We start from the raw sequence: 19,681 nt of genomic DNA, 5'->3' as shown, positions 1-19,681 counted from the left end.
TCTACATGAGAAGGAACTCTTTCAAATACCTTTTGTTTATTTAGAAGCCCTGGGGTCCCCCTCTCTCCTACAAGGCTCCAGGGCATTCTCTCTTTAATGAATCAATTTTGCCGTGCTTTGGAAGTTCCTTTCTCTATAGGTACCAGCATGTACTAACAGAAGCAGAGCTGGGCTGCAAATCTGATTATCTCTTTCTCCCTCCATCCACCCTTCTCCTGGGATCCCACAGGAGAACTAGGGATATTCTCACTCCTTGTCCTACTACCAGCAAGTATCAGAGCGCTGCAGTGTGACTGCAGCTGAGGTGAAGCTTAAAAGAAACCCAAGTGCCTCCCAGTAAAAGGAGAGTCTACTGAGTCTGTTCCTGTTCCGCAGTCTCACTTTCCAGACTCTGGGAAGGAGTCACTTCTGCCACTTACTTCCACACTTCTGGAACCAGGAGAGCCCAACTAGCCCAGCTGCAATCGACTGAAAGGCATCGAGTGCAACCGTTTTCGTCAGCCAGACCTGGAGGCTGCACAGGGCTGCCAGGACATAGGAAGCTTTGTAAGAGAAGCCTCTTGGGGGAGGAGGAGAGAGGAAGACTGGGGCAGACTGAGCCGGCGGAGGGCATGCCAATTTCCCAAAACTCAAGAGCTGGCTACAGAAAGGTTTGCATCAGCTCCTTCGTAGTCAAGGAAAACCAGCTCCAAGCTTCCTCTGACTGGATTTTCTCACTTTGATGCATGCTAATGTGTTTTAGCCCACTTGGCCTGAAGCGTGTCTGTTACATAAACCTGATCCAGCTGCACAGGCCAGGACAATCGGGAGAGATCCACCCAGCACCTCTCCAACTGCAGACCACACCACCGCCTCCCTTCCAAGTGGCTTCAACCCGACTGTGCAATACACGCAGAGTGCTGGGGCCCTCAGCTTAGCGAGCAAGGTGTTTGCCCTGCCATTCCCGCACACCAGTAGGTTCCCAGTCTAGCAGGCTGCAGAGCCCCTGTGTGACCCGACACATGTTCCCGGCACAGCTTTTTGTTCTTTGTGTCTTTGTCCTCAGCAGAAAGGTCTGCGAGAAGCTGAAAGACAGGCTCCTACCTCGTTATCAACACTCTCCGTGGCCATGCACTGGTTGTTGGCTAGCGTGGTGATCTCTCTGCTTTTGGGGGTTTCCATTCGACAGCTACAGAGGGGGACTTCCTGGAGACCATCTACTTCCATTGCTTCAGGACCATTGGAAAGACCTGGAGTACAGAAGACCAGTAAATCAACTCTGAAACTCTCTTCCAGGAGAAAGGATGCAGTCCATCAACACCACCCACGTCCTCTGGCATCTTCCCATTCCATGTCCTGAAACGCTTTCAAGGCATTATCTAAACCTGGCAAAAAAGACCCCTTTCTTACATCAGATGGAGTTTGCAAAAGCATCCTGTACTTTCCTAAGTCCAGCCACGTTACAGATGACTGTGCTGAAATCAAGAACAGCAAGTTAAGAACAGTTTACTCTGAGAAAACCTCAACAAGGAAAAGCAACAATGAGGTACGGATTTTTTATCAGCCTGTCTCTCCGCCCCACCTGCCCCACAACACTGTGCTCTGGCACCAGAAAATTTGTAGGAAACCACCCAGAGTTGGAAATTTGAATAGTTAGTGGAGTGATAAATAGAGAAGATCAGGAAAGCGCGAACTTCTATTTGCAGAGGCTTATTACACAGATGGGAAAACAAAATTCCTGGGACTGTTTGGTCTCAGCCAACCAAGAATTATTTATTTTGGAAAGAGAACAAACCAGGGAAAAGAAAGCAGCAAGATGCTCAGATGTTCTTGCCTTCTCCTCATCTCTTTCTCTCAGATTTTGAACATTTTCAAATCTATTTAAAGGTGGATAAAGGCCTTTGAGGGGGCTCACTGCCAGGTATGGGGGCACAGCATGAATGCTCCTCTGGATTCAACTCAATCACTAGGTTACCCGTAATTGCAAAACACTGGGCTAACGACAAAGGGGTTGCTTCTACACTCCTACACTCCTATTCTAATCCTACACAGTCATAACATCTCTTTGCAATGTTTTCAGTACGGAAGCAAACCCTCACACATTTGACTTTGGATCGGTTCACCCTGAAGTGTTCCAAGCTTTCCCTACCCAAGCCTGCTATGGGATTGAGTCTCAGTGAGAGGGAAGCATGCTGCTATTTTTTAAGCTTTTGAAAGGAGAGTTATTTTGCTGCAAAGTTTCAAAGATTAACTTCATTGCTAAGGGAGATCCCTCTTTAGCTGCCCTGGCAATGGCAGCACTCCCCCCTGCAGCATCCTGCCCATGCCTACGACCCTATCAGCCGAAGCACAAGCCCCTTTCATCTTGTAAGGAGTTTCCTTTAGCCAACAGGTTGCAAGACCAAGCCTAGAGGAGGGATGGGATATTTCAAGACATACAAGCAGAGGGAAAGTCCTTGCAGTTTTCATGTAAAATCCTGTCAAGACCTTAAAGGTTTAAGAGCTTTCTCTAGGACCGCAAATCACAAAGCTCATTCCTCGCCTTCTGAACTGTCACTTTCATAATCTTTTTGACATCCAGAGGCTCTGGTGAAAGCATCCCTCGTCCATCCTGACCCTCCCTCGGTGGCAAACACTCCCTCCCGCTCTTTGATGTGTCTCTATCGAAAGAGCCAGACAACCTTTGAAAGTGAAAGAGCAACGGGGGACAGACGGCCGGATCCAGGTTAGCCAGGAGACACTGGATCCGAGGCAGGTTCAGCACTGGGAACAGCAGCCGGGGGTGAGCACCCAGGAACCACCACTGGTCCCCCCTCTTCCCAGGGCTGAACAAGAGGATCCTGCGGGGCAGTGGCAGCGGTCTGGGGAGACGCTACATCAGCATCCTTCAGGGAACGGAGGGGAGCTGCCGAGCGGGCCGGGCGGGCACCTCGGACCCCTCGCTGGGCATCCTCCCCAGCCACCGCCCTCCACCCGAGCCGGGCTCCCCATCCCCATCCCCATCCCCGTCCCCGTCCCCGAGGCTCCCGGCGCCGGGCGGGCGCTCCGCGGCCGGGCCGGCCCCCGCAGCCGCCAGGGGGCAGCCGGGCCCCCGCACGCCGCCCCGGCTGCGCCCGGCGGAACAAAGCCCCGGCCCCGGGCCCCGGGCCCCGGGCCCCGGGCGCGCTCGGCCAGCCGGCTGCCACTCACCTCCCGCCGGCGAGGAGAGGATTCCCTTCACCCGGAGATCCAGGGAATCCAGGGACACCTCCATGTACTCCATGCTGTTCTCCTGGCCGGGGCCCTCTCTGCCTCCCAAAGATGGTTTATAGGCTTCGGCACCTAGATGGAAACACACACGTATTTACACGGCTGGGGAAAAAAAAAAAAAAAATAATAAAATAAATAAATCGTGTGCAAGCACGTGTGGGTGTAAGGGCCATAGTTAAGCGAGCAGGCTGTATGCAGGCTCCTCAGAGAGGCCATGAGTACAGATGCACGTAGAATTATGAAAATGCAACATCTGGGCATCTATGGCACGACTGATCTCTTCTTTCCTTCCCTGTCTGATCAGACAGATTTTTCCGCTTCCACTCAGGTGGGTAACAACAACAACAAAAAAGAATAAGTGAGACAAGTTCTGCCTCTGAAAGGCACACCCGCCTGCTGCCGTACTGCCTCGGCAGCACAAGCTTCAATGGCACAAGGAAGGGATGAAACCAGGGCTCAGCGCATCCTCCTGTCTCCAACCTGCTGCAAAGGGCTCCAGGTACACTCCGGCCAGGCAGAGCGAACCCGCTAATCATGTACACCATGAAGAGGACGAGGCAGGTGACATTCAGCTTAATGGGAGGGGAAAAAACATAAAAGCCAAGTTCTGGCTCTAAGTGAACAAAGCTGCTGCTGGGAAGAGATTGCATGGGGACCCCTCACTGGGAAGAGATTGCATGGGGACCCCTAGGAGCCTTCATGGGAACTGGCAATCTCTTCACGCTCCCTTGGCTCCGCTTTCTCTCCTGGTTTGCTTCTCCCACTCTGGCTTGGCCAAGAGACTTTTGTTAGCCTGGAAGACTGGCTGCCACCTTTATTGAAGGGGCAGAAAACTAGTCTGCATCTGAAATGAAGAAATAGCTATTTGCTCTGAAAGTGATCAATGGCCCCTACTTTGTCTTGAGAAAGGGGCTGCCTTGGGAGGAAGAGGAGCAAGCCAGATGACTGACAAACCCCAGGCACAGACCAAAGGCTCAAACGTGGTCATTTAGCTCAGAAGTAGCCACAAATCGGCTGATAAGAAAATGGCCTGCTTGCAAATTAGCAAGCACAGAAGAATAAACCCTTTGATGGCAATGGATGTGTGAAACCTTAATAACAAAGCTGAAGGCGCAGCTTCACTTCAGAAACTACCCACTTTTTTTTTACCCATGTTGTTACCTTTCCTGCACTCCTGACTCTCCCCAGCCCACAGCTTTCAGAAGACATCTTCTTTTGAGTGCTGGGTAACTCAGGTCAAAGAAGAGTGACCACCTGAACGACATCCACACCATGAGATGGGCCAGAGGTAGCTCATTACAAATATTGCAGTGCTTTCAGAATAAGCAAAGACAACCTGAACATTCCATTCAGCTGGACAAACATCCATACAAAAGCAACTGAGCATCACTCTGGGGTGGTTCCTCCTTTCCCTTCTGCATCTCACCACACTCCCTGAGCTCATGGGACATGATCCACATGGACATGAGTCTACAAAGACTTTTTTGGATACTCTAAAACAAAGGGAGTTCAGGAACAAAAAAATATTCCTCCAGCATGCCAAGGATAAAGCCACCTCATATGTATTTTGTTGTTAAAGTGTGCACACCAGCAGCTACTGTCAGTGAGATGCAAGTTCACACCCTGGTTTATCATACAGCCCATCCTTGTAAAGGAAGAATGAGCCCTGCAGACAGCCACTGCCTTACAGGCCTCAGGTCCTTACCCCTCCACCTGGAAGGCTAATTTCTGTGTAGTTAAGGAACAAAACACAATTAGTTACCTAGCACACTGGCTTGTTTCTTTTTATTCCTCCGTCTCCTCTTGCGGGTGGGTTTCAGCCATGGACTGTCTGTCTTTCCTTTCCTCTTCAGCAGCTTCTTCTTGACACTGGACTCTGAGCTCTGAATAACCAGAGAGGCCACGTGCATGTAAGGCATGTTGGCATCAGCATCCCCGCAGTCCTTTGCGCCCATGCGAAAGAGCCTTCTCACAGCTTGAGTTATGCAAAAAGGCCTTAAGGACTGGGGGTTTGAAATCAAGTGGTGCTAAGATGTCTTTATAGTGCCAAAAAGGAAACACAAGCACACGTGTGGGTGTATTTCCTGTCATTTCAATAGTGCATGCTTCACTTTCTCTTCCATGTAGGCTCTTATACCATGCTCATTGCAGTAGTAGCTGAGCACCTCCACGCAGCAATGCAAGCATGCAGGCGCACACACAGTTTTAGCTTCTCCCCAGAAAAACTGTGGGTTTTTTCAAACTAAAATATTCACATTGCTCCACAGTCATGCTAGAAAATGCCAACAAACACCTGCCTTGCACCTGAAGAGCCACCTTACAGGGTTGAGAGGGACCCAGGGGAATTGACTCTACAGTAGCAGACCAGCCCCCTCCCCGAGCAAAGTACAGGGTAGCAGGGACTAATCATGCAGCAAATATTCAGACACATACATGAATCTAAACAAGGTTTGGGGTTTGGTTTAACAAAAATACAGTTGTCTGGGGTGGGTTTTCAAAGCCAACATCAGAACAGGGAATCAGGCACTCCAACCCTGTAAGGCAGTCTTCAACGCATCAATCATAAAATTCACATTCAAACTGAAACTGTCAGCTCCTGATGCTTACCCATCTCCCACCAAAGCCTATGAAAAACCTCCTGCTACCATTAACGGTGGCTGGATCAGGCCCTACCTTCATAGGAAGCCGATGCTGCACCATGCCCTGTTATCAAAGTGAGCGAAGCTGGGCAAAGGTGGCGCTGAGCCCTGGCTCTCCGGGGCAGCTCTACGGCGTGTCTACACTGCCCCTGATAACCGTCCCTGAGTGTGGGCTCGGTTGTGCCCCGCCACGTGGCTTACACCAATTGCATCACACTGCTTGTGGGGGAGAGGTTTGTGTTTGAGCCAGTCCCTGTCTGGGGAACCAACTGACTCACCAGATATGAGCAGAGCAAAAACCAGTGTCTAGGATGTGGAGATATGACTTGGGAGTTTGGACTTGACTGCAAGCTCAACCCTTGGTTTGAGCTAATGCTACAGACTGGCCTCAGCTACCCATAGAAAGGGGCAGGCTACACAGCCCCTGCCCCTGTAGTGCCAGAGCACAAGGAACAAGACCCTAAAGAGCTTCAATGATTCACTTTGTATAATGATTTCTACCTTCAGCTCAAAACATCAAGAAAATGAAGCCAAGCATTTTCTCAAGGTGACTGAAGAGTTGGGGTGCCTTAAATGTTGGCTCCTCAACTTGAGATGCTGTTGAAAGGGAGCAAAATTTTTAAGTAAAGGGGAGTGTGGGGGACAGAGACAATCAATGAACAATAATTTAAATAAAAAAATCAGGTTCTCTTCACCAGCCATCTAAAAATAAAAAGTAAAACTCAGCAGCAGCCCGTGAAAGTCTTGTCCTAGCACTATACAGACAAGCCCCTAGGGAGAGTGTCTGTCTGTCTGTGTGCTATTTGTTTGTCTCCCTGATAAGAGCTGCTCATCTGGTACCATGAGGTGGCATGTCAGATCAATGTGAATTCAGGCTGTGGGCTTGGCCAATGGATTAGCGAACAACTCCACCTGAGCTCCGAAAAGCTGTGCAGAGCTTCAGATTGTTCAGAAAACATTGCTGGCTCCTATAAGCACCCTTAAATATTTCTACTAACATTGAAATGATTAAAAGTAGTCAACACCTTGTTGAAAACAACAAACAAAAGCCCATTAGTTAGCATCAGAAAGCAATTAATTGTATCACAGATCAGGGTTAAGCACCTTGTGGAAAACAATACTCTGTGTGTGGGTGGTTTCAGAGTCAGTTTTGTCAAAGAGACATGAAACTACACGGCTTAGCTCACTCTCTTTCTGGCAGCAGTGCAAAGGGGAAATTATTATCAATAGGACAACAGCTGAAAGACACATTTAGCAGCCAGGCTTACCAAGTCAGACTCATCTCCATCTTCCTCCTCCTCCCCAGACTCTCCAGACTCTTGTTCCTCCTCAGACTCACCATCATCAATCTGCAGCCACCATTTGCCCAAGAACAGAAAGAGTCAGTCAGGTCAGGTCTCTGAAAGCCAGGCATACCCCCATCATCCTGCTGTGCCCCTCACCCAGCAAAGCATCCCCCCCTCATTCTGCTGTGCCCAGCCCCAGCCTGCACATGCACTAACAGAATTTCCTCTCCAGGACAAGAACTCTAAGGCTGTTAGCGCCTGCCATGGTACATCCATGGGGATGGTACAGGGAAGAAAAAATTTGACCCCAGAAGAAAACTTTGCAACCAAATCTTAACTTCCTTGATTATCTAAAACAAGCCTCATGTCTACACTATGTACCATGATTTGGGAAAAAAATTAACTAAACCAGTTTTAGTGCTTTCCTAGACTGACAAGCAAGATTGGGAAGACATCTCTTACTGGTTCAGTGAATCCCATAGCTAAATGCAGTGGGGATTCTGCATGTATACTGGACCACAGACTTATGTAGCAAGGCTGAAACTGGGGGGTAAGTGGAGAGACTCTCATGGGTGCAATGGGGAGCATGAAATGGTCATAAAAATGCCTCACTACTACTGCTGCGCTTTCTGCCATCTGTCAGGCTAAGAAAAACCTAGAAATTGTCTCAACTCGTGCCACTCCTATCCCACATGTACAAGCACATCCCATCCCACTCCTTCAAGTCCTGCACAGGGCATGCTAATACCTTTCTGGCATTGTCTGCATCAGATGCGCTGTCTTTAGAGGTCCTGTTATCATCTGCAGGAAACACAGCTGCCTGTTCTGCTCCATGATCATCCTCCTCTTCCAACTCATCTGAGTCTTCCTCTTCAGAGTCTACATCTATGCTTTCCCCATTCACATGAGGGCTGGCATCACCCAGGTCCTTTTCACTCTGAAAGTCATCCAAGCACATGAGCCACAAAGACAACATCAATCCACAGGACAGAACAGCTGAATCCATGCCCCTGTGCTAGGAGCCTTAAAGCTGCCAGAGGAAAGCTGGCTATACATCCCTCCAGAGCTCTTCAATGCTGCCAGCAAAGCTAGCCTGAGAGCCTGCCATGTCTCACCTAACCCTGTCAATCTGGGGACCAAGGAGCCACGAGGAGTCATTCCAGACTCACATGGTTGTACAAGGCATTAAGGGGAGGAGGGCTGCTGGGCAGAAGCCTTCAGACAGACCCCTGCAGTCTAATTCAAACATGGAAGGGCAGCTCCACCAAGGGTGCAAGAAGCTTTGTAGGGAATGCAAAGGAAAGTTAAAACACAGAGGGATTTTCACTCCACTCTATGAAAACCTAGCACTGTTCTCCTTGAATTCAAAGACCAAAACTTCAGGTCATGGGTTGCAGCAAAAGCAGAATTTGATCAGGAGTGAATCCCTGTCTAAATCTTTTTAAGTAACCAGTTGTTTTGCTGTACAGCCTCAAGCAGCAACACTAGACAGTCACCTTGAGGACACCGGAACAAAAAGGTTACCACACAAGCTATGCTTGAAATCTCTCCAGTTCCACAGGACTCATGGGACAGAAGGGGAACATTCACTGGAAAACATTTGTTTAAGAGCTGGTATCTGAACAGCCACTCTCAAAAAGCCATTTTCAAGGCAGCAAGGCTGCTACGGGCAGGATGCTGTTGCCAGAGAGAAGACATAGACTCAGAACAGAAGATGCTGACCACAAAAAGCCAGCACATTCCTGCACCTATACATGCGGTTGGTGTGCCAGAACAAGGGACGTGTATGGTGACAGTAAGCATGTCCAGTGGGCTCAGCGCTCCCCTTACCTTGGCACCCGCAGAGGAATGAGTTATGCTCTTAAACATCTCAATCATTGTTCTCTGTTTTAACACTTTGGTCTTTTTCTTGGGAACCAGGCTATAGGTTCCCATTCTCCGTTTTTTCTTCCGAGATACTGCAGCAGCTGGAAAAAAGAAGCAAAAGAAACCCAAAGTTTGCTCAGGAATGAAAAGAAGAAGGGATAGAGAATAGAGGCTGTACTGGGGGAAAATCATACTTGAGGGCACGATCTGAGAAGGCTTCCCACTCCAAGTAATTTATTTGCAAGTCAACCAAAAGATGACACACACACACACACGTGCAAACACACAAAGAGCTTTTTGCCAGTGTTGCAAACCCACCCAAATTCTAAGTGTCCTCTCCATGCTCCTTCTGGCCCCTACATCACCATACACAATATCAAGTTTTAAAATTAGCCTGTGTTTGGCAGTATTGCTGATGCCGAAGGAGGCTGAAAAGAATCCAACTTGCTCAAATAGATATTGCAAGGCTAGTAATACTGACTTACAATGAAAGCAGTCGCACAATGACTGAAGAACACACAGGGAAAAGGTACCTTAAATAAAGAGCCATTTGCCATTTAACCTCATTTCACACCTACTATGGAAGTTTGTTTGATTCCTTTCACTACTTTGATCAGGTCTTAATTTGTTAAGTCTCCCTCCTGGCCTTGTAATCAAATCAGTCATCACACCTCACTGCTTGATGCTGTCTTTGGTGAATGCACATTAGAAGGATGCTTAGTGCAGGCTCTTTTAAGAATAGCATACAGCAGGGAACAGCCAGCCTCAGCACCAGTATTACCATTTGCAGCTGTACAGCCTGTTCCTTGAAAGCATTCCTTCATCCTCCACTATGATGAAATTTCACCAAAAATCTATGAAGAGACCTCTCCAAAAATCTGTTAACACAATTAAATTTATTTACAAGGATGTAGTATATGGTAACCAGTTGTTGTGGTGATATACAAAGTCCCTCAGAATTGACAGAAACATCTTCAGAGTATCACATAAGAAGATGGGGTTAAAGTGTCTCCTCTCATACCAAGTTTTAGCAGAAGAGTGATCCTTGGTGTGGTGGTGCCTGACGGAGTACGCCTACCTGCCCATGCCGCCTGGGAGGGACCTGCACCCTGTGAAACAAGGTGGTGCAGGAAGGACTGCATGGCAGGTGCTCCCTGCAGCGCAGAAAACTGGTGAACTTCACTTGGGAGGCTATTTCAACAGGGGACCGCAAGAATGTACCCTGTACAACATCCAGTGGTGACCAGGAAGGAGTCCAGAGGACACAAGCACCGGTACGACAGCCACTTGCAGAGAATTGGCTAGATGAAACGGTGTCTGTCAAACAAAGACTATGGCAGCAGCCCTACTGATGCCAGCAGGAAAGGAAACCCTGAAGGAGATTCAGTGGGAAAAAGGTACTAACAAAGGTTTCAGTCCTTGTTAACCCGCCTCATCTCCCACTCAACCACACATACACACACGCTTGAGAGGTGGGTGCTGCTAGGGATTTTAACTTGGTTCTTTTTACCTGTCTGCGACTTCGTGGTGGCCACATAGCTCTGGTTCTGAGGTAGTGACTGGTGAAGGCCCGGGAGAGAGGGCAACGGCAACGGCTTCCCAAACTCCAGGATGTTTTTGTTGCCTTCCTCCTTGGATTCTTTTTGATCTCTGCTGTCTCTCCCATCTTTGGGGTCTTTACTTGCATGCTGGAAAACAAAATGCAGTTAAATTGAGCCTCTGCATTAAAAAAAAATAAATCAGAAAATAAATTTAATTCCTTTCTCTCAAGCATAATCACTTTCATTTGAAGACAGGACCACACATTCAAAGCAAAAGCACACAGCATCTCCTCTAGCACATAACATTACTTTGCCTAAAGACTGCAAAACAATCCCAGCCTGCTGCTACTTCACTTGTTGAAGGCTGCTGCCTTTGAAGGTGAAAGGCTACCTTGCAAAGGCAGAGCAGCAAATCCAAAGCAACTGCAGATAATAAAAAGGATCAGACACTATTTACACAGGCATTTGGTTGGCTCTGGAGAAGACGAACAAATGCAACAAATACACCTATTCCCTGAAACACGCCTCGAGTGTGGCTGTCCCATCAAGCATGGACGAGAACAGAGTCTTGCAGAGATGTTTCAGAAGAGCAGGCAGCAACGGGATGGGATCCTTCCTTTCGGGGAGCATTTGGCACAATCAAGTCTTAGCAAACTCTCCCACCTCCCACCTAGCACACAACAAAACATGGGCAAAGAAGGTATTTGCTTGACATTGCAGGTTCATCTACAGTGCTGCCACTGCTGCAGCAAAGACCTGTCCAAGCTTACTTTAAACCAGCTAGCGCAGGTACTCCCAGCCTAGCTGTTGCTATGCCAAACATAGGGCAAGCTACAAGCTCCTACTGAAAAGCAAGAGAATTTTGTAGTTGCTACTGCACTTGCTGTTGCTGGAGCCAGGTTCCCAGGCACCAAGGCAGCTTGAACCCGCTCTGGTTTGAGCATATACTCAATGCAAAGTCTCATCCAGCACCTTTGGTCATGAAAGCAGGATTCCTACAGCTCCATGTCCCACAGCGCTGCACCTTTTGTGGCAAGGCAACCACTGTTATTAACAGAGAGTGGGGTAAATGCTGCCGCTCTGATTTCAGATTTTACACCGGATTTGCCCTCTTATGTATTTAACAGATGACCTAGCTGCATCCACACCTCTCCATACATCTGTCCACTCAACTGTCAAGTAGGAGGCAGGTTTGGCAGAGATGCTCCAGAAAACCAAGAGCACAGTTAGCAGATTACAAGCTCAGTGGTGGCAATGTTTTAGTGCTGCTCCACTTGCAGGAAAATACTTCTTATGGGACTTCTGAAGCAACAGCTGAAATATCAAAACAGAAAGAGGAATCCAGGCAAAAGAAAGAAAGGAATAAAAAGCAGCAAGCAATAAAAACACTCTTTAAAGTCCAGGTTCAGATAGGCACTCTTAGACACTGCTTTCAAGTAATATGACCTTGTGAACAAATGGGGAAGCAACCAATTCTCCTAATTACAGCTCTGCCATGTGCACACTGCAGGCAGAAAGCAAGGACTCGGTCACAGACAGAAAAGCTGTAATGATAATAAAAAATGACCTGCATAAAAAGGCCATCAAATTGCCAATGATTCCTGCATCAGGCCCATAACTTACGGCTGAATTGCCACATCTTTTCTTAAAAGGCATCTAGCCTTGGATTAACAATTTCAAAGACGACAAATCTACCATATCCTTTGATATGTCGTTCCAATACTTAATTGCTCTCACTGTCAAATAATTAAATGTATTATGCTTTTTCGACTAAATTAAAAAGCCCTGTATCATAAGAAACTCTCACTCCAAGTAGATACTTATGGACTATGACCAACTACTTTTTTTTTTTTTAAACCTTCTCTTCAATAGGTTTAATAGAATGGGCAAATTAAGTGTCCATAGGTTCATTTTCTGGACATTGGATCACTCCTGAGACTGCTCCCAGTTGTTCTACCCCTCAAAAAATGTACGTCAGGAGTGCTGGGCACAGTATGCCAATAATAGTCTCAACAATACTATTTATACCTCTTAAAAGTCCCTAGTTTATAGATCTAAAGGTTAACAGTAACTCTTGGCTACAGGATTATTCTGAGAATTTCCAAGTCCCCTGGAACATCTACTGCTTTCCATTTTTAACTTAAAATTAGAAAAGTGAGCTCTGGAGAGGCAGATCTGATGCAGAGCTGCCTGCAACAAGTGTACATAAGGGCTGCATTTTTTGTTCTTTAAGTATAGGTTCTTTCAACTGGTCTCTGACAAAACATGCTGTTACTCTCAAACATCAAGAATTCACATTCAGACCATGCCAAACCGTTTGGAAGAACATAATCAAATTTTAAATGAAGAAGTAGTATGTTATTAGCTTGGGGTTTTTCTCTCCCCCTGTAATTACAATATGGAAATAAATTAAAAATCTTCAATAGGGCTGCATGACAACTGTTAAATGTGACTTTTTCATGGCAATTCCAGTAAAACGGTTTTTTAAATCAAATTAAGCCTTGTGAGATCTGGATTATTACTTGGAGGCATATACAGCAATGCTAAAGAACAAGCATGCCCACAGAGAGGTGACCAGATCTCTCAGGAAGCCTGATGGCATGGGAAGCTGAGCAGGCCAACAGTAAAACTTACATATCTCTCATACATGTGTGTGTACATATATAAAAAATACTAAATCTAAGAATTGTAATAAAAAGTATGAGCAAAGATTTGAAAGCACTTATACTCAGTTTTCTCACCATCTTTCTTCATTCTTAGCTAGATAAAAGTTACGTCTTTGCCGTTATTAAATTTTACTCTTCCAGCAAGTAGAGTGTTTGGTGGATGAAACTTATTCTTTTCCCATTCTAACGTCTCCGAATTCTGCCAGTTCCATAACTTGAGCCTGTAGGTACAGCCCATCCTGGTCTCCTACGCTGAGCTTTTATGCTCTGCTCTATCTGCTCCAAATTTAAACACTCCCAGAAAAGAGGCTTTGCTAATCTAGCACACTGGTCTGCTGGGAAATTTCTTCCTTGAAATCCCATCACGCTGCCTAAGACCTGGTTCAAGCATACCTGGGCCCTTCCTCGCAAAGATATTCTGCATCCTTCGCTGCCCAGATTACAACTGGCACATCTTCCTCTCAGCAGAGGAAGGTGAGCAGGTTCAAATAAAAGAAGCAAAGGCAAAAGACAGACTGTGCATTTGGGAGTGGGGCAAGTGGGTGCTAGACTATTTGGGGCACAACAGACTCCTATCAAAGCAAAAAAGGGCAACAAAAAATTACAGTGATCCATTTAAACACAAAGCTCACAGATCCACCTGCAAGTCCCCAGTGCCATCAGAGGACTCCTCAGAACGCTGCACATCTATTCAGCTCCAGCAAGTTTCCTGCTAGGGAAAAGGCTGTCCAAGGAGAACCTCAGAAGAAGGTTTCTCCCGCAGAACAGGCAGAGCAGCTACCTCCAGCCCTGCCACCCCATGCCCCAGCCAGGGGCTGGTAGGACCCAGCTCTAAGTCACCTCTGTGGGCTATATGGTCACTGGCACAGCTGAGAGCAATTAATGCTCCCATCACATGCCACCTTCTTCCAGTTTTATGATGGATGGGTTCCTCCTGCCCTCCTTGTTCCTAGCACAAGGCACAGCATCAAGCAGGTATCTACAAAACTGCTTGCAGCTCAGTATCCACCCAAGCAAACTCTTGCTTCTCGGCTTAGGGCCTCTCTTACCTTTTCCCAGCAGAGGACACACATGCTGGTAAAGCACGAAGGGGGCTGCAAATAGCAGGCACTTCAACGAACCCAACGGAGCTGACTGCTAGTCAACATCTACTCATCCAGTCTGCTGTGACAAATCCTAACATGTTTCTGCTTTGTTTCCTGAAGATCCAGAGTCCTCCGCTAAAGGTAGAAAATGCCAGACTGGCAATGCTGGAGCCTGCACCAGAAGTGACCATGCCAGGAAAGCAAGGCACGGCTTTCAGTGATTTGTTGGGCATGGACTGATCTGCCAAGAATACTAACGAGGGCATGCACACTTTGAGTTGCCTGCATTTTTAACTGAGCAGACTCCTATGTTCAGAAATTGGATGAACATCATCCTCCCTCACTTAAACCAGCAAAAATTCAAGAGAGCAGAGGTGTTTTCACCTAACACGGGCTCCACTGCAAACAGCAAAATTAGAGGTGAGAAGCACTATTCCTGACCCTAAATAAACTCCATTGCTACATGTTATCCTTGTCCAAAACAGCCACAGTCTTTTCTTTTTTCCCCAATTATATTTAACAGTCAAGCACAGTTTTCATCTACAGTTTTTGAGAAGTACAGTAAGGAGAATCCTGTGCAAAGGCAACTCCAGGACACAGTTTGAGCTCCCTGGGTTTGCACGTTGTCCTAACCACCACACGTGTGGGCCACTGGCAGCCAAGGACGGACCAAATTGATAGAGAAAGAAACCGCGTCACTCAAGTCTTCATTTCTTGCAGCTTCTCATTGGTATCAGCTCATCCTATGCAAAAGGTTGTAAAGTCACTATTTCATGTTAGGCATTGCAAGCAATAGTGAAGAAACTGAAGAGATGCTTCTGTCTGGAAACAGCAAAAATGGGACCACAACTATGTCCGATACCATTGTGAGAAAAATAGTCAAGAAAACTACTTACACTGGGACAAGAACACAGTATTTTATGTGTTTATAAAAATTAAACTCATGTGCTTTCTCCATTTTAATGGGAGCAACAATGTTTCTATTATTGGCACAGAAGTCCCCTACAGCAGCAGGGAGAAGTTACTAAAAACAGCAAAAGACAGAATATCCTCCCTTTTTTTTTTTTTTTCCCCAAAAGCAAAAATATGGAATAAACAAACCTTACTAATTAAACCCCACGTTGGTTCAACAGACCGTACACGGCATTCTTCCCACAGGCAGCAATTAAGAGGTCTTTCCATTACCAAAGCAAGCAAGCTAGCAATAACCAAAGAAATCAGACCAGAACTCCATCCGTATGTTGGTGCAAGGACACTGGCAAAGGTCCTGCAGGTCCTGCCTCAGAGCCAGGCAGCTTTGAAGAGCACCACAGAAGGACTGCCATTCGCTCCCAACACCTGAAAACATCTCCAGCTTAGATATACGAGCTGTTTTATTTCTCTTCTTTTAAGGACCTTCATCTCCGGCACAGTACGAGCTTGAAACCAAAGCCAACTAGCCAGGAGGACTAAACCAACCGCCACTGCCACCAGGCAACACAGCAGCTGTCACGGAGCAACCCCCTTCTCTCCATCCATCATGCAAAGGGGTAACAAGATTTGTACCAAGGCGCTGCCTTTGAACAGCACAAAGCAGCAGCTCCCAGGGGTATCTGCCTCTAACAACTGGTGAATGATATTTAAGCAAGAAATATCAGTCCGCTATAAAAAATTTATCACAAGCAGATGACAGTGCCTGTAGGAGCTGTAATGGTGCTACTCTCCCTTTCCTCCACTGCTGCAGAATTATACTTTTCACTACCAAATTTCAGCACAGCTGCCGGGTGATCCTGACCACTGCCTAAGCCTTACCTTGGAGCAACAAAAAGAAACCTGCATGGCTTTGGCCTTAATCTAGATCAGAAAAGCTGCAAGGCTGATCCACCTATTAATGCCCTCTTATCTGCAGATTAACACGTGCCCTTTAGAAGAGGGATTCCAGTGTGACTTGATTACAATTGCACTGATTTGTGTGCAGTCACGTATCTGCATAAAATCATAGTGGTTTAGGCTGCCAGGCAGACTGTGTTTAAGTGTAGATGTTCCTAAACCAAGCTACAAACCTGCATTTAATGGGTTTCTGAACCAGCATCGTTCTGAGGTGTGGACTCTGCCAGGTCAGCGGGACAGACCCCACTCCTTGTCTTTCTCCCCTCCTAGATCAAGCAGCTCCAGGGGAAGGGAGTGTCACACATCCATCAGAATGAAGCAGGGTAGCTCAAACCAGTTTCAATAGCAAGCCTCCTGACAGAAATAGGTCTGCTGGGGACCTGGGACTGGGACTATTTCTGCAGGCTGCGGTCAGCAGCTGGGGCAGCCACCTTCAGCTGGCGCCGCTGTGCCAGCAGCGCGAGCACAACCAGTTAAACATGAAATGAAAAGTACAGCACATTACACACTCACTTTTCTACCTCCCTCTGCAGTAACTCCTCTATTTAAGAAGTCCAATGGTAGTCTATGATCTCATCACTCCTGAAGGAGATTTTCCATAGAGGATATTTAACTGTGGCCAAGCTCACTCACATGGATTTCACATTTCCAGTCCGCCCATGCACACCTGGGGGTGGAGAGGGTCCTTGACGGGTGCACCTTCTAGGTTCAGACAAGCTGACAGCAGCACTTGTGATCAGATGAGGATCCCTATTTCACTGTGCCATGTACTCTTCTTTTTATCCATCACCACCCCCCGCCCCTGGCCAGGGAGACAATATCCCCATCCCCATCTCCATCTCCAATAGGATCTGCCCTTTGTTTTGAGTTTTCTGCATATTAGAGGGTCTGAGCCTGCTGAGCAATCCCAGATGCTTGCAAACCACCAACTGCCACCTGCCTGGCCCCGAGAGATGAACACAAGATGTTCTTAGGCCAGGAGCTTCTGCAGAGCAACCCACAGACCACGTCAGCACACTGCCACAATACTGCTGGGCACTGACACGGAAAATAATACTTTGCAGCAACAGCAACACCTGTGTGCACACAGAAAGAAAGCAGCTTACCGGGCCTGGGATCAGATATTTAGTGGCAATGCTGTTTAAAGGTATAGTTTGATGAATATTGGTAGAAACACCAACATACATAAGCAAAGCATCTCCTGCTCCAAGCTCCTCCTTCCTGCCCAGGCTTTGTCTCCCCCAGTTAAATTGGTACCCTATGTTTTGGGCTCACACTGTGAATCAGGCTTAGATACTAATTTCACAGATTTTTGTGCTATTTCTTCTGACAGTTCAGTTCCCCTGACCCAGTCCTCTGCACAGCATAAAAAAATACTACCAGAGACACACACCTCAAACTATAGCCTCGTGGTCACCAAGTAATGAATGGAAACATAACTTGGGATTCCCAATTCAGCCATCTGCTCCTCCTATCTCACGAGATAACTATGGGATGCTTTCACTACCTTTATCATCCTTTATCCCTTCCAGACACGGCTTAGTGATGTTAAGCTCAGAAACTGGAGTTTCTGAGCAGGAGGGGCCTTCTCCAAGCACAGGACACAGACACACACTTGCCTTTCAGTCTGTTGCCTGGCCCTGGAAACTTTTGAGTTCTTAATAGGGTTGTAAATGGATTAGGAAGGAAAGAAAGATTCTTCTAAAAGGTGCAACGCTTGTGTTACTGCACTATTCAGAAGGAGAGCAGAAACGATGCTGTCAACAACTCTTCTGAGGTCTCTGTTCAAAAACCACCTTAACATGCGACAACATCAATTAAAATTGTCACCTGTTTCAGATTCAGCTTCGATCCCAATTCAGGAAGCAAATCCTAAACAGAGAAAAAGCTGGTTAAATTTGTGAGAAAATTATCTTCTTCCTTTCAAAGACCAATCCACATGTGCAGGAAAAGACTACCAGAGTCCCCTGACAGCTACTGGGTTACAGAAAATAATTTTTTGGCCCCAGTGGGTTTCTGCAGGAGCCGTGAGGAACAAATGATTACACTTTGCAGGCAACAAAATACCTTCCCCCCCCTCCTCCCAGGCAGCACAGGTCTGCAAGAACAGTCTACCAAAAAAACCAAAAATGCTCTAAAAAATATTAGCAAAGAAAACTACTGTGTCCTGTAACGTCATCTTCTGGGTGATTTCCACAATTTATTTCCTGGAATACAGCACCTGCTATCATGGTGTTTTTGAAGGAGAAAAGGTGTGAACATGGAGGCTGGTACATGAAAAGTTACTGCAATGCTGTGCTGATGAGCCTCTTATAAGCCGCTCAACAAAGAAATAATCAGGACAGAAAAATGACAACTAGCAAGGATTCTGCTACTCAAAAGAAAATAGCATGTAAATTCGAAAGACAATGGGGGAAAATTAGGTAGTAATTATCAGGAAGGCTGAACAAAACAGATGTTTTATTGTCTTGCAGAAATGAGATCAAATCTTGGGTTCACATTCAGATGCAGAGGCTTGAGCCGAGAACATGGGAACAGCCTCTTCTCACTATCCTTCTTGTGAATTTTGTTTCTCTCTCTATTTTAAGCCCAAGGAAAATGGCCAGAGGTGCTGAGGACAAGCTATGTACTTTCTGGAGTGGCCCAACAACTGCAGGCTTTGGTTTTTGAAGCCGCTGTTACTGCATGAGCAAATAACGATCAACAGCACCATCACAGCAACTTGTGTAACGGAGCACTACAAGCATTCACAAAGGTTGCACACAGCTTTCTAGAGACAAACCTTGAAGCCCAAGGGGTTGCATAAAAATATTCTTCTGAAGTATCATAAAATATGAATGAGGAAAACACTCCCTCCTAACCTAACAGTCATCTTTTAGAAGGGAATTGCCTCTTTCAATTGCTCAGCCCCAAGGGATCTCTCCCTGTCAAATTCCACATGGGTCTGGGGGTTTGCCCGACCTAATTTAAGTGCACAACAGGCTGCTGGAGGAAAGCTGTGAGGCAGTTTCAGTTGCGAAGCCTTGTTTGGGTAAGAGACAGCCTTATGCGAGATTTTCATCAGGCTGCATGTATTGCATCTGGGCTTCCCCCGCTTGCTAGCCAGAAAACACAGCAGGGGTGCGAGAGCGAGAGAATTCAAATGCAATCAGGGGAAGACAGAGGGGAAATTAGCGGTTTGGGAGAATGGTTGGGAAATCGTGGCAGGCGTGGTTTCTGCCCTACTATTGAGGCTGGGTGCCCACGAGGTTTGTAATCTTGATGTGCTCTTTGGACTCCCACCTGCTTCCGGAGGCACAGGTGGTGCCGCAGCCAAGGGCACCTTTCCCCATCTGTGGCTGGCTAGGTGCCACCCATCTTTTTTTTTTTTTTTCTCTCTTCCCCTGCTCCAGACCACAGCAATTCACAGCTTTGAGACCTTCGCATCATATTATTGCTGTGCTGCAACACGTGGGTGACATCTGAGGATCACTTTGCATCTGTTTGGTCCATAATATGCTG

At 46.8% G+C, this 19,681-nt stretch overlaps 1 protein-coding gene across 12 annotated transcripts in view; it reads right to left on the bottom strand.

Annotated features, from left to right (window-relative positions):
• EHMT1 (euchromatic histone lysine methyltransferase 1) overlaps positions 1-19,681 on the bottom strand; it is a 123,982-nt gene that overhangs the window by 30,907 nt on the left and 73,394 nt on the right. For 10 of the 12 annotated variants that reach the window (XM_069771266.1, XM_069771273.1, XM_069771271.1 and 7 more), the window contains exons 4-11: positions 18,011-18,052; positions 10,530-10,707; positions 8,984-9,120; positions 7,902-8,090; positions 7,136-7,216; positions 4,991-5,111; positions 3,169-3,300; positions 1,084-1,229 (exon numbers count right to left, since the gene is read on the bottom strand). In XM_069771266.1, the coding sequence (XP_069627367.1) occupies positions 1,084-1,229; positions 3,169-3,300; positions 4,991-5,111; positions 7,136-7,216; positions 7,902-8,090; positions 8,984-9,120; positions 10,530-10,707; positions 18,011-18,052 (1,026 nt within the window). The remainder of the gene's footprint in view (positions 1-1,083; positions 1,230-3,168; positions 3,301-4,990; positions 5,112-7,135; positions 7,217-7,901; positions 8,091-8,983; positions 9,121-10,529; positions 10,708-18,010; positions 18,053-19,681) is intronic. The other 2 variants (XM_069771277.1, XM_069771267.1) reach the window with 1 other exon arrangement.

The sequence above is a fragment of the Haliaeetus albicilla genome, chromosome 26 (assembly GCF_947461875.1).
Source record: "Haliaeetus albicilla chromosome 26, bHalAlb1.1, whole genome shotgun sequence".
Classification (NCBI taxonomy): domain Eukaryota; kingdom Metazoa; phylum Chordata; class Aves; order Accipitriformes; family Accipitridae; genus Haliaeetus; species Haliaeetus albicilla.
The sequence above is the reverse complement of the archived record's forward strand: the minus strand, read 5'-3'. Positions and strand labels throughout refer to the sequence as shown.